Source organism: Nuphar pumila, chromosome 7 (assembly GCF_984573655.1).
Source record: "Nuphar pumila chromosome 7, dmNupPumi1.hap1.1, whole genome shotgun sequence".
NCBI classification, from domain to species: domain Eukaryota; kingdom Viridiplantae; phylum Streptophyta; class Magnoliopsida; order Nymphaeales; family Nymphaeaceae; genus Nuphar; species Nuphar pumila.
The window spans coordinates 17,126,655-17,142,007 of NC_143255.1; the positions used below are offsets into that span (position 1 = coordinate 17,126,655).

General features: G+C 35.5%; 1 protein-coding gene across 5 annotated transcripts in view; it reads left to right on the forward strand.

The window, feature by feature from the left end:
- The window catches only part of LOC149831313 (DNA polymerase epsilon catalytic subunit A-like), a 154,462-nt gene that overhangs the window by 122,972 nt on the left and 16,137 nt on the right, over positions 1 to 15,353 (forward strand). For 4 of the 5 annotated variants that reach the window (XM_090013810.1, XM_090013811.1, XM_090013812.1 and 1 more), the window contains 3 exons: positions 9,227 to 9,373; positions 12,429 to 12,599; positions 12,705 to 12,920. In XM_090013810.1, coding sequence (XP_089869936.1) covers positions 9,227 to 9,373; positions 12,429 to 12,599; positions 12,705 to 12,920 — 534 coding nt within the window. Of the gene's footprint in view, positions 1 to 9,226; positions 9,374 to 12,428; positions 12,600 to 12,662; positions 12,921 to 15,353 lie in introns of those variants that run through there. The other variant, XM_090013813.1, reaches the window with a different exon arrangement.

Consider the following 15,353-nt stretch of genomic DNA (forward strand, 5'->3'; position numbering starts at 1 on the left):
GAGTCATCTCATACTGAATCAATTTTGCTCGCAACTCATCAAAGGTAGGAAGGGCAGGGAGACACAATAGTGAAGTGACGATCATATTGTAGTCGGATCCCAATCCACTCAGAGTCTGTTGTACCATATCACTGTCACTCACCGTGCATCCTATAACTGCAAGTTGGTCTGTGATAGTCTTCATCTTGTTTAGATATTCCATGGTGGTCATGGAATCTTTTCTCAGCATCTGAAATTCCCTCTTGAGAAAAAACATTCTCGCTTGCGAAACTTGTGAATATGTTTGAACCAATTTCTCCCAAAGTTGTAGAGCAGTGCAATTGTCGGGAATTGCAACAAGGACCTCTTGGGACAGGGTAGAAGTGATGTATGCAACCACTGACTGATCTTTCCTTTCCCAGTTGAGGTATTCTACATTCTTGACATACACAATTGAACTTACTCCTTTGTCGTCTTTTTCTTCTCCCGTAACAAATTCGAGTGGAGCGGGAGTGGTTCCATCAAGGTGACCTAAGAGACCTTGACTCCATATAAAAGGAATGATTTGTCTCTTCCAAATCAAGAAGTTTGAGGTAGTTAACTTTTCAGAAACGAGTTGAGTGAGAAAACTTGAAGAAAGTTTGGATGAAGAAGAATGAAGATCCATGAAGAAAAGAGTTTTACCAAGAAAATGAACCTTTTCTTTTGTTACCAGAGTATTCACACAATGCTCAGTCTGCAGCCAGAGTGGTTTGCTGATCATCTTCCCCCCCTTTTTTTTTGACGACTGAGTAACTCAAAGATTGGCGACCAGAGGCTGTCAGAAGAAGGACTGAGTTTTCTCTTCTACCTTCTCTAAGGTTGAATATTTAAGCAATGAAAAAAAATTTCAGCTGTATTCTCAATGTGGATCCCACTCGTAACAGCCAGAAGGAATATGATACAAGAAAGGACAAATGGGAGCAAAAGGAATGAGAGTTAAATCAAATAAAAAGGATGTCACACAGCAGGCTGGACATCAAAATGATTTATAATCCCAGATTTGGTGTCGCAGGTCTGCCTGAAATGCACGATCAGACCTGGATATCCAGCCCAGTAAAAGAAGGGATACATAGAAAAAAAACAGACTTGAATAAAGAATGAAGGGTAGGTTGGGTTATAATTCAATCTTAGTGTTTCACGTGGAACAGGAGATTCACGTGAAATGAGCTTTTCCTCTTCTTTGATGTACAGAGTTTTCGTGAACCAGGATTCACTTGAACTCCTCGTGAACAACTTAGGGATTCACGTGAGACGTGAATCCACTAAAGAGAAAAAGAAAAGAAGACTGAGAAAGTTGAAAAGGGAGAAACGAGAGATTGAGATTGGGAATGGAGGTAGAGAAAGAAGAAATCTGAAGGAGAAAAGAAGATGGGAGATGAACAAATCCTCAAACCTTTGATCTGTCGCACCTTTGGAGTCCTCTTCAACCCCTAGATGGATCTCTGCTCTGATACCATGTTACAAATCTTCTCTGGAACCTGCGTGATAGAAAAAGGAGATAGAAGAAAGATAACTGCGGCTGTCACGATTTCAATAATGAAATTGTGACCTAAACTTGTGTATTTAAGTTTACATTACAGAAGTATGGGTCCGGGTCTGGTGTATCCAGACCCGATAAAAGCAAAGGGTTACATGATCTTTACATGGATCGGGTCGGATCCTTTGCACCTTTTTCACAAATCTGCCACTTGATCAGCTGTGGGAACATAGGCTGACTCAACTTCTCTATCTTTGATCTTTTGCCGAACGAAGTGTTAATCCATTTTTATATGTTTGGTACGACTGTGATGAATGGGGTTGAAGGCAATTTGTATGACACTTTGATTATCATAAAAGAGATTAGTGGGCATAATAGATTCTCTGATCTCAGTCAAAAGATGTCTCAACCATGTAGCTTCTGCTGTAGCAACCGCCATAGATCGGTACTCAGCTTCTGTGCTGGATCGTGCAACCGCACGTTGTTTCCTGCTACTCTATGCTATCAAGTTTCCGTCTAGAAAAACACAATATCCAGAAATTGATCGTCTCACATTTGGATCTCTAGCCCAATCGGCATCTGTGTAAACATCCACTCAATGTCGTTCCTTTTTGAACTTGGACCGATTACAAACTAGACCATCTCCAAGAGTTCCTTTTAAATATCGAAGAATTCTCTTAACAACATTCATATGCTCTGTTCGTGGTTCATGCATGAATTGTGACACTTGGTTCACGACATACACAATGTCTGGTCTGGTGAAGGTGAGGTATTGAAGCATACCAACGAGACTACGATGCTGCCTAAAGTCTTTATATGGTTCCCCATCTTGAGAACTGAGCTTGTGATTTAATACACTAGGAGTGGATAGTGGTTTACAATCTGTCTTGCCTGCTTTTTCCAATAGATCCAAGGTGTATTTGTGTTGAGTTAATGAAAGAGATCCATTCTGTCTATCCAATTCAAGTCCCAAGAAATAACGCAAGACTCCCAAATCTTTCATTTTAAACTGCCGACTCAGTAAGTCCTTGGTGGCTTCTATGTGTTCATCTGATATTCTAGTAATAATAATGTCATCCACATATATAAGAATCAAGGTACGTACCTGACAATCACAGAAGATAAACAATGAATGATCGAGGTGGGAACGAATGAAACCATATCGCTGAACTTCAAGGAAAAAACTGTCAAACCAAGAACAAGAAGCTTGCTTTAACCCATAAATGACTCTTCGTAGTTTGAAAACATGTGTGCTGAGGCTGTATTCTGCATAACCAGAGGATTGTTCCATGTACACCTCGTCTTTCAGGCTACCATGTAAGAATGCATTTTTGACATCAAGTTGACTGAGAGTCCATCCATACTGAACCGACAAATACAAAATTAATCAAATAGTTCCCATCTTGACCACAAGACTAAAAGTCTCATCGTAATCTTGCCCATATTCTTGGGTGAAACCTTTTGCCACCAACCTTGCTTTGTAGCACTCAATAGATCCATCAAGTTTGTACTTTATTTTATAAACCCATTTAGACCCTACAACGTTTTTGTTTGATGATCTAGGAACAATCTCCCAAGTTTCACACTCATGTAAGGCTTTCATTTCCTCGTTCATGGCTTCAACTCATTTAAGTGACATAGACACTTGTGCAAAGCTAATATGTTCATCCTATTTTTCAATCTTGGAGAGGAACAACTGTAACTCCGTAGAGAAGTTGTTATAACTAACCCATCTTTCGATAGGATGACGAATCCTGTCAGGTCTTTTAGGCCGCACATCAGTTCGCTGAGCATTATCTTTATTTCGCCGTACATAGACAACTCCTTGGAACTTGGCAACATCTTAAACGGTAGGCATAGTGTCCTGGGTATTTGGTGATTCTTCCATTTGTAAACAAGATCAGTTTTATTCTGTCCAGCCGGTATAGAATGGCACGAGGAAGTATCACGGGTGACCATTTGATTGAATACCTCAGCAACAAGCCACAACTGATAACCGTCATCATCTACGTTGTGTTCTTCTATCCTTCCTGAGCTCTTGGTATGAGTCTCATCAAACACAACATTCCGTGAGACTCTGATTCGATGGGCAGTAGGATCGTAGCAACGATAAGCTCTCTACTGATAAGCATAACCAACAAACTTACACTTGCTTGCCTTGTTCTGGAACTTGTCACATTGAGAACTGTCAATATGAACATAACATACACAACCAAACACTCGTAATTCATTATAATCAGGATGAGTCCCAAAGAGTGTAAAATAAGGAGATTGGTTCGCAAGCAATTTCATGGGCAGTCGATTTATGACGTACACAGCAAAATGAAAAGCTTTCGTCCACAAGCTTAAAGGGACATGACTACCATGTATCATGCTCAACGCACTTTCTGCGATATGTCGATGTTTTCTTTCTGCCACACCATTTTGTTGTAGTGTGTGTAGACAAGATATTCGACGACTTATTCAATTATCCTGGAGAAATTTAGTAAATTCCTTTGATAGATACTCTCCCCCACCATCACATTAAAAATGTTGGATTTGAGATGCAAATTGATTACTAAGGAACAAAATACACGAAAAAGCTTAAACAGTTCAGATTTGTGTTTCATAAAATAGATCCAAGTATACTTGGAATAACTATCAATAAAAGTAACATAATAACGGCTGCTCGACAAAGGAGATTGTGGGGCAGGTCCCCAAACATCAGAATAGACAATTTCAAAAGGCACAAAAGCTCTTTGATTTATTGAGTGAAATGGAAGAACATGACTCTTACATAAATGGCAATTGGGATAAAGAGAAATATCAGACTCATTATTCAAACTAGACTGTGAAACAAGTCCACTAGACACAAGTCTTTCAATGAATGAACGATTACAATGACCAAACGACGATGCCAAATGTCTGGCTTATTACACTGAGACAAACTAAAACAATTTTTTCCAATTTTAAAGAATTTCATGTTCTCATTCAAAATCAATTTCAAAACATTATAGCTATTTTTATATATGATTCCAGAGGAGAACACATGTCAAAAGAATTTCAAAACTATCTTAAACTAAACAACATTATACATCAAAGATCTTGTCCAAAAACTCCCCAACAAAATGGTCTTTCCGACAGGAAACATTGGCATTTCATTGAAACGACGACTCTTCTTGTTTCTAAAAATGTTCCAAATAACTTTTGGGCCGAAGCCACACTTACCGCAACTTATCTTATAAATCGAATGCATTCCTCTTCTTTAAAAAATGTCTCTCTTTTTGAAAAATTGTTCAAAATATCTCCAGATTTTAAAAGATTGAGAGTTTTTTTTGTTGTAAGTGCTTTGTTCTTTTTCAATGATAAGATAAACTATCACCAAAAGCTCTTGAATCTGCTTTTATTGGTTATGGTGAAAATAAAAAAGGTTATAGATGTTATGATATTTAAAACAACAAACTTTGTGTCTCAAGAAATGTGACCTTTCATGAATAACAAAATGGTTTTGAAATTCAAAAATCTAAAGAAGAGATTGACTATTCTTTTTTATTTGACTTATTACCTAAAAATAAGTCTAAAAGTGATTTAATTTGTGATCATACTTGTAATGACTATTCACATCAAAATGTTGATGTCACATCAAATTGTTGATTCTCATGATGAGAATCCTAATGATATATGTGTATACTTGTAATATCGTGTATTTTCACACAGTATAGAAGAAAAATCGGTAGATTCTCGATTTTAGGTCAATGCTTTTGAGTCTGGGCTTGGCTCATGTCTCATTGTCAAGGTCTAAACAAGCCACTTAAAACGTGAGAAAGAGTTTTATTTTCAACCTTTAAATTCAAGCAAAATTTGAGCGAAATTCTGGTTATTTTCGAATGAATTTCAAAGGTGAAATTCAAGTTATATATCGTTGGATGCATTTCAAAATTTTGAGGGTAATGATATTTTACTTTTTTGGATTCAGGCTACGATTGGCTTGAAAATCACGTTTTTCCAAAAAAGGAGCAGTTTGTTGGTTCAAATCCGGATTTGGATCGGACTGGATCCTATGGGTTTGATCCAAATTAATATGGATCTGGACTCTATTCAAGACCCATATTAATCTGGAATTGATCCAGCCCAAGACCCATTTGGATTTTTGTAGATGGATTTGGATCTTGGATCCGGATCTAGATCTAAATCCATGCCCAACGACTTTTCAACTTTAAATTCAGTAGATACCTTTAAATTGAAGTTAATTAATGTTAAGAAGTCTCCCAAGTTAATATGAAAACTTTTGGAAGCTTTCGACCCGGGTCCAAGTGTTTTTTTTTGTTTCCTTTACTTACCATATTATGCACCTGCGGGTGCGTGCTCGGTTCGACCGGGTCCGTGACCCGCGAGCCACAACAAGTTGGGTCCACCCTTGGGCCTACCCGGATCCATCCACGGATCCAAATCTTCTTTTAGATTTTGAAGGCATAAATCTTTAAATTTTTTAATATAAACCCTAACTAGATTTCTTGGGACCCAAATACACTATCATGGGTCCAAGATCCATCGTACTCATAAAACCCTCTTAAGAAATACGGATCTATGGATCCAAAATTTTCTTCACACTATGGATCCGAATTACCATACATGGATCTAGATCACTATTATGCTATGTCACATGGGTGCGGGTGGGGGTGCGGCAAAAATTATATATGTATATATATATATATATATGTATGTATATGTATATATATAGAAGGGGGATCCGGGGGTTCCCCTCGGTGCGGGTCCCCCAAGAATTCTTGGCAGGGAGGTTATAGGGGGTCAATGCCCCCCCCCCCCCCCCCAAGATTTTTTAAAAAAAATTCCGCAGCCCATTTTTTAGGGCAAATTTAAAAAAAAAAATCTAAAAATGGACCAAAATGACCCTGGGTGCGGTCATAGCACCTAGGGTCGGGTTGACCACGTTGCATCGATGTGGGTGCCGCAACCGCATCGCGTCGACGCTGGTGCATCGCTTGTCTGGCCGAATCCCTGTGACATAACTATTATGGATCCAAACATAAAAATTCTAATTGGATCATTGCCATATTTAAATCTCCGATGTCCAGGATCCAGATGTAATATTGTAGATCCGAACGTTGCATAGACTATTACGAATCCCCATAAGGTGTTATAGGTCCGATATAAAAATTTTCGTATTAAGAATCTGATTTAAACTTCATTGATCCACTAAATTCTTCCTCGACCAAGTATCCAATATGACCATGATGTTGAAGATCCAATATCAGAAATCCGATCCATTTGCCTAAAATCACTTATTGGTTATCCAATTAAAATGTTCGTGATCCGATATCTAAGATCCGAATGGAATATCGAAGTTCTGAACCAGATATTAGTGATCCAACATTGAAGATTCAAATAGGATACCCGAGATCCAAATACAAATAAACAAATGTGACGCTAAAAATATCCTTGTACCATCATAAGGATCTAAATCTCAAGTTTATTTATGTGATAAAATCACGGGTATTACATCCACTTTATGGCTTATTGTACTTTTGCCCATTAGTGGCTCATTGCTTGTATGGTTGTGCATTTCTTAGTCACTTAGTGACATTATCTTTTCTCATTAGTGTTTCATGACAACTAACTCCCTTCCCATGCAGATTTAGATAAAAACCCATACCTTGATTCGAATATTAGAAAAAAAAACTACAACAAGGAGGAAAAATTGTTGATGCAGCTCTTTTTCTTCTTCTTCAATCTTCTCTCTTTTTTCTCCCTTTTCTTCTCTTTCTTAACTCATGATTTTCTTTCTCACCTCTCTCTTTCTTTCTTTCTTACCTCTCTCTAGAAAATGATTTCTAGCGACGCCCCTTCTAGATACATGTACCTCATCAAACATTATCATCTAGAAATTTTTATTATATTTTTTTTTATCCTATGGAATATTCTAGGAGGGGATGCCCCTTTCTAGACCACCGAATGGGGTAGAATTCTACCCCAGGTAGAACTCTACCTCATCCTTATTCTTTAAAAACTTTAAATTCATTTTAGTTTTAAATTGGCATTGATCGATTATGGATCTGAATTGGATCCATTATCCAAATTTATATCCGATTCAATTGGATCTCAATATGAACTGGGTTCTAATCAATATGGATCTTGGACTGGGTCCAAATCCATTTTAACATTAGTCCAACGGAGCGAGTTGAGTCCAATCTAAACTGAAAGACTCAAAAATAGAGGCCGGTGAATTTAGAAAAATGCATTTTTTGAATCAACCAAGATCCGATTTCGATAAAACAGATCTCCTACGAGTTCTACGTTCCAAAACGGATCTGCCTATGGTCTTAGCTCAATTTCGCTATCAAATTTCACCTAAATTTAACTTGAATTTAACTCAAATTTTGCTCAAATTTAAAGGTTTAAAACAAATAAATTCACAGATTTTTCTTAACATATTTAAATCTTGTGATGTCATCCCATATCAAATATTTTCTACAATTTTTGTTATTTTAAATATTAATATTTAATTTAAAATTATATTTTCGGGCTTAAAAGTTATGGAAAAATTACGGGATATTACATATGGTCTTGTTTTTGTCATCATCCTTGAGGTCTTCTTCCACATCATTAGCCTTCTTGGTAAAAACAAGTTGAGGTTCCAATGTGGATCCATTAACAAGTTGCCAAAGTTATTTCCCTATAAGAAACTTTCTCGTAGCCGAAGCTGAGATGAGGTTGTTGGTTCCATCCGGCTTGAAAGGAATGACAGTCTCCACCATGGTGAAAGATAGGAAGAGGAAGAGAGAAGGAGATGAAGGTGGAAGGAGGGACTTCGATGATGCACCATGATCACCAAGGAGCACCGCTCCAAGCAAACAACACCATGAATACTCTATGCCACCATTTGAGCAATTGGCACTACAAACACTTCAAACCTGACGTGCACAAAAGATCAAGAGCCATGTAATGAAATGAGTCTAAGGGAGCAATATGCTCACTCGAGCAAGAAACACTCAATCATTCACAAAGCCACCAAGGGCAACTAACATAGGCCAGGAAGGGCACACTCACAAGACACTATGTGCACAAGAGAGAGAGAGAAAGCACTTGAAATAATTTATTTTATTAATGAATAAATGCACCAAATATGCATCATACGATAGATGAACTTAGTATATATATATATATATATATATATATATATATATATATATATATATATATATATATATATATGAAAGGAAGGGGCTAGCTGGTAGAGCATCCTAATGGCTAGTTGAACTAGCTGTTTGGTAGCTCTACCAGCTAGCTACCTAGCCAAATTACAGAAATGCCCCTGCTGGGTACAAACCAAGAAATACCGAGAAACACAAAAAAAGGAAAAGGGAAAATATATTAGAGCAACCTAGAATACATTCTACATACTAATCTATATGTATATACATGCATAAATGCGCACACACACATACATTGACAGTATTTTAGTGCAATCTGGGCCATTCATTCTTGTCCACTAAAATAGTTTGGTATTTAAAGATAGTAATTCAAAGTATGTTTTAAAGTACATGGACATGATAAGACCATTTGTGCCTTCATATGCATTAGTAATGGGATTTTTCAATGATTCTGGATTTGTGCACACCTGCGCAAAAGATGAATGTGTGTACACGTCTTTTCTGCCTTTGCTTCTCCATTAAATGTGAACTTATTTGCTTTTTGTTTGTGTCGTCTATGTTTGGTTCTATTTTGCAGTATAATTATGGTGGGATTCCAGCAAAAATTCTTGGTGAATGTACTTTTGATGTCCAGAAGTTATCAAGTTTGGGAGTTTTGGATGATACCCAACTGGACATTGTGTCAAGTTGGAACATCGCCGAATACTTGCCAAAGAAAATTCAGGCCAGTTACTGCAACTTCATATGCGTTTTTATTTTATTTCAGTGGCAGCTATTGCAATTCGAGAAAGTATAGGTTAAAATCATTGGATGTTTACTTGTAGTAGAGATTGCTGGATAAGTATGTTATCTCAGATTTAACATAGTCATCATTTGTAGAAAGGAACATGGGGGGTCAAAAATCAAAATTGCACCTGAGTTAAGCTCAGGTTATTAGGTGCTGTTGTGAGTTTTTTAAAAGTCTTATCTCCTTTCCTCTAAGTGGTCACTATGTAAATCATTTGTATGTACTCAATTCTTTATGGTATACTTTGATTGAGGGCATGTTTATATTTATCTAATGATGTAATGAGATGATTATGATAGTTCAGCCTAAGAATCATATTTTTCCTCTTCCTCTCGTATGGTGTCTTAGCATTGAGCCTCAGTCTTTCCAATCTCAATGATTGAGAAGTCTATAGAAATGGTGGATCATGCCAGGAAGTAGTGGCTATGCATTCACCATGCCTTTTTGCTCCTAATAAAATTTAAGAACCAACCGTGATGGGTTCATACATTTATTGTGACCACCAGAGGCTATGCCACACGAATACTCCATTTTTATTTATGTATAGTATTCCCTTATATACTAGTTCTATTGAGAACTTAAAAGAAGAGGCTGTATCCCCATATTCCCAGCTGTATCCATATGACGTAGTCCAGAGGTGATCAAGTAGTTGCAAGAAATTGGAATACATATTATTGCTCTTAGTTTGGGAATGTAAGGCATTTTTTAATGTGCATTTTGCATTGATTTACTATTTTACGCCTCTTGGTGATAGACATAGTAGCCAATATGGAATTTCAAAATTTTTTAGGGGCAAGCAAACAGTGTGAACTTTTTGGTGTTCATGTCAATCCGTCATAGACTACAAATGTATACCTCTAACAAATTAAAGTGGTGTTCTGCATTATTTGCACCAACCATGTCCACTTGTGTAATATTACAAAGCAAATGCCTTAAAAGACATTTGTGCATTTTCAAAGTACATGTAATAAAAAGATCACTCTTTATGAAATTGCAAAAATACTGATTATGTGACAATTAATGCATGAAACCTCCATGTCATTTTTTAATTTGTTGATGGTATAACTTTTTTGGTGAACGCATTAACATCCATGGATGATGACAGCTCCCTATGTACACACACACAGAGTGCTGTCAAACCAAGCTACAACGCAAATATTCAATACACTCTGAAGCACCTATGTTACATACAGTTTGTCTCAATCTAGAAAACAATTGTGTATCACCCCGATGTTAACAGGACTATTGATCAAACCATTGTGGTGGACAGTTCAGTTCCTAAGTGTCGAACTATGAGTATATTGTGGGGTATTGGTGAAGAAATATGTTAGGCGCTTGGGTTATCCAGAAAATTAAATATGGATGCTTTAGTCAGTGCAATTCTTTTTAAATGCTCACCTACAAAAAATAAATAACATAAAAACATATATATGAAAATATAATTAGTTATGGTCTTGTTACCATACTTAGTTTGTCATCATAAGTATCAAAACATTAAATAGTAAAGCTCAAGTTATGCCTTGGGATGAAAGATAATTCCAAATGCGCTTTGTTCATTAAGAAGGAAGTAATATAACCAAACTAGTGTTCAAATAAAGTGACCAGATTTATGACCTGTTGATGGTTGGGCCAGTTCTACCTGTTGTCTAGTTTGACTTTTAAAACACTTTTGTACCCATAAGTTTATTCAAAAGGCACACATAATACCCTAGGCTTTCTGCTGAAATTGTAATGGACTAAATATTATTGAACATTCTAGGATATCCTGTACTTCAAAAACTAACCATGTGAAGCTAATAACTTGCATCAATCCACTAAGGATCTTTAGTGAGATTGTTTCAAGAAATCATTCAGATGTTGTGAATAGGGGAATAGTATCAGATGTGACTCAAAAACTGAGACAGTTTTGCTTGAGTTTATTAGTTTAAATCATAGTCACCGATATTGTCAATATTTTGAAAATATCGTCAATTTCAAGCCAAACGTTAGTAAGGAAAATATATTGTGATATATTCAATATATCAGCAATTCATATATCTCGTGATAATATCGCGATATTATCGCTACAGAAACTGCATGATTTTCAGATTCTGATTTTTATAAAAGCCCCAAATTTATTATAGATAAAATTTTGGAAAATCACTATAAGTTAAAAAAAAATGAACTTGACCTCAAAATTTGGTTTGATTTGGTTCAAAACCAAATCAAATTTATGTGTTTTGCACATTTTGTGGTTCTTTTTCAAAAGATCTTGTTTTCAAAAAATATGAAAAATGGAGGATTTTAAAAACAAAAAAAAATACTATTAATTTCTATTAATAAAAACAGAATGATTTGCAAAAAATCGGGAGTATTGGGTGAGGTTTGGGTGAGATATGAGAAAATCCCCAAATCGAGTGTCGTGAGGGCCTGTTTCTGAAAAAAGGGCATTTTGGGGATTATTCAAAACTTTAAAATGTGGGGTTTTAAAAAGTTTAAAGGGTAAAATAGGAAATAAAAGTAGAAACGTGTTTTAAGGGTTTTAAAAGCTAACTTAGTTTCTCATTTATCAATTTATCTTGTCTATTTTAAGGTCTTTATTTTAGTTTTTTTCCATTTTTCTATTTTCTGTATTTTTATTTATTTTTTATATTTTTATTTAATTTTTTATATATTGCCGAGATATTCCTGAGATTTATCAACTTTTGAAAATCTCTCCGAGAAATACCCTTGCCAAGAAATTACCTTTAACGATACAAGTGACTATGGTTTAAATGTTTAATATGATTTCATTATCTAATATGCTAGAGGTGGTATAGACTGCTTTTTCTTGTATTGATATAGTTTTTCTATATTTCCTGTTGGCTATAATTTCTATTTATGTTCTATATGTATTTGATTGGTTAATCAAATACCCTTGAACAATATTTTACAGTCTAGGACATTCCAGAGCAATGATACTGGTTCATTATTTTCAAATATGCTTGTTCAAATGTTTTTCTTCTGCAAACAGGACTCATTTCTTCTGATTGTCTCTGAGTTTATCTATATACCTTGGAAATATGCACAAGAGCAGTCAACAATTAGGGCAGCTTCCAGAGATGGCAGTTTGTCCACACCTTCAATCACAGTTGCAGTTGCCCAGACATACGAGTCTAATGTTATTGGGTTTCTCAAGGAGCAGGTATGATTTGACCTTTTTTTAGGACATGGAAAGTTTGACATTTTTAACCTTTTCAAAATGCAGTGTCGCTCTTTTAGGATCTAGATCTTTTTATGCATGTTGCAGATTGGCTCTTACTTCACAAACAAACTTTTGAGGATTGTTCACGATATCCTTTGCCATACTAAAGGAGATAACTTCAATGAAGACAAGGGACCTTCAGTTTGCAGATTCCCGCAGCTAGTTGGTTCTCATGTGAACATGTGTGATGCTGCATTATTGTTGATTAAGCATGTTTGTGCTGTTTTTGTGCTTGATCAACATGTTCAACATGATGTCCTGGTAAACTACTTGTGTTATTATACTTTTTGCAACTGAATTATTTTCATTTTTTGCAAAGAAGAAAATGCTTTTATACTTATAGGAACAGCATTACCCTCTCTCTAAAAATTGAACCTACATCTGCATCCATAACCTTTCAAAATGTGCTAGTAGTTTGGAATTGGATTCTAGGCAAGCTTGTCAATAACAAAAAAAGTATTGTGTTTTCTCACCTTGGCTCTTTCTCATAACCAATTTTTGATGTTCTTATGGCCAAAAGCTTGGTGGGTGGCTGAATGATGTATCCAGAAAGATTCTTACCTTGATGTTATTTGTTTATGCAAATCATATGCTTTGTGTATCTGAATCTAATGTAATAGCTTTATGCAAGAAATAGATACTGATAGTGCTCAAAATTTGAATATTATAAAATAATGCACATGGTTCAAAGTACAGATCTTTGCTCCCTGCTTTACTGTTCTTCATGGAGACTACATTGGATGAAGTGTTCTCCACTCCAAAAGAACTCAATCTTTTATCTGACCCTCAGGGCAGCAAAAAGAAACGAATGCCTCAAACAATGAATATATGTACATTATGTAAAAGAAAAAGGCTGAATTGCTTGGTACATAGAGAAGACAAATTGATGATCAGTGATTGGATAAATCCTATGCAAGCTTAAGTCCAAATATGAAATCATAAAACTCTAAGCTAATGTCTTCTGAGCATTGAAATATTGCTTCTGTTAATCCTCATCATTTGGTACCTTGAGAGCACTAAACTTGGGATTTGTTAACATGAGAATTATCATCTTTGATCCTACGGTACCCGGACACTCCATTTTGCCCTCCGTACCCATGTCGACACGCTTATCCCTGTGTCGACACACGTCGGTTGTGTCAAAAATTAGTGGCCTGTTTTGGAAATATATTACTTTTTCTCAATTTATTAGGTTTCTGTTAATTTTTCAAGTCTAATGTGCACTGTTTTTACTAGAGATGAGCTGCATTTCTTATTTCACTATTCTTTAAAGAGACAGCAGCTACTAATTTGTTTATGCCTGTCGTAATATAAGGCAAACTTTAAGTGCGATTTTTGATATGCAATTTTGGCTGGAGGTTAATTTCAAATTTTCTGAATGATGGCAGATGCAACAAGGACTTACGGTACTATTGGAGTTATAGGTTGCCTTTGCTGATAATGCATGCATTGAGAGCACACATAAGTAGAATGTAGCAAATCATTCATTGTTGCCTGCTTTAAATATAAAAAGACAAAAACAAAGGAAAGTAGTTTAGTGTATTCAAAGTATAAATATCTGTTGAAGAAGCCAACTTGAGTTTGTTGTGTTATTTGTCCTAATTTACTTGGTTCCTGTCAATCTCTCAGGGGCACAGAAATGCAATATGGACATGAGACACAAATACATGTTTTTATTTTTTTAATTAAGATACATGGGTACATATTTTTTAAATATTTTATTGATAAGAATATATTTACTTTTTACACAACATATATTTATAATTCGATAATATTCAGTTTTCAAAAGTATGTATTTATATACATATGCACGTACATGTGTATATATGTATACAGGGAAAGTATTTACTACCCTCATGGATAAGGAATCTGAAAAGAGGCCTCACAGCTAATCAAGTTTAATAAATAACTTGACAAGACATACATCCACCAAATATGCTAGAACAAAATAGCATATAAATGCTTCGCGACAAAGATGTAAAAAGATTGCTTAAAAGCACGTTGATCTAAATATTATTGAGGGGTAAAACCCTCTACAAAAAGTAAATTACAATGGGCACAAATGACCCTTATTTATAGAGTGCATGCTCACTTGAAAGAGCTGTTGGGCTGTTCCCAACAACTCTAATTAGAGCGGTTGGGAGTAGCCCAACAACTCTTTGTCAACAGTCAAATATTGATTGTTGACTGTACATTGACAGTCAGCCAGACTATAGAGTGATAGTCATTATGATTGTTGAGAAAAAAGACAAAACAGAAGAAAAAGGAATAAAAAGAAATAAAATAAAAATACAGAAAAATAAAGATTACAAAGATATACGTATATACTTTAAATATATATTTATATACATATACATATCCATATCCATACTCTTATATTGCGAAGAGTATGTATGTATGCATATATATATATTCAAGTATATACATATATATGTTATTTTCTAATAGTCTGCCTCAAACTTATGATGAAATCACCGAAAGTTTGTTAAGTAAAAAGTTGAAGCTTGGTAAACACAGTGCCTTGGTGAAAAAATCAGCAAGTTTATATTCTGATATCACATAGGGAAGATCAATAGTCTTCTTTAAGTATTCTTCACGAACAAAATGGCAGTCCATCTCTATATGCTTAGTTCTTTCATGAAAAGTATGATTTCGAGCAATGTATAGAGCTCTTGTTGTCACAACACAATCATG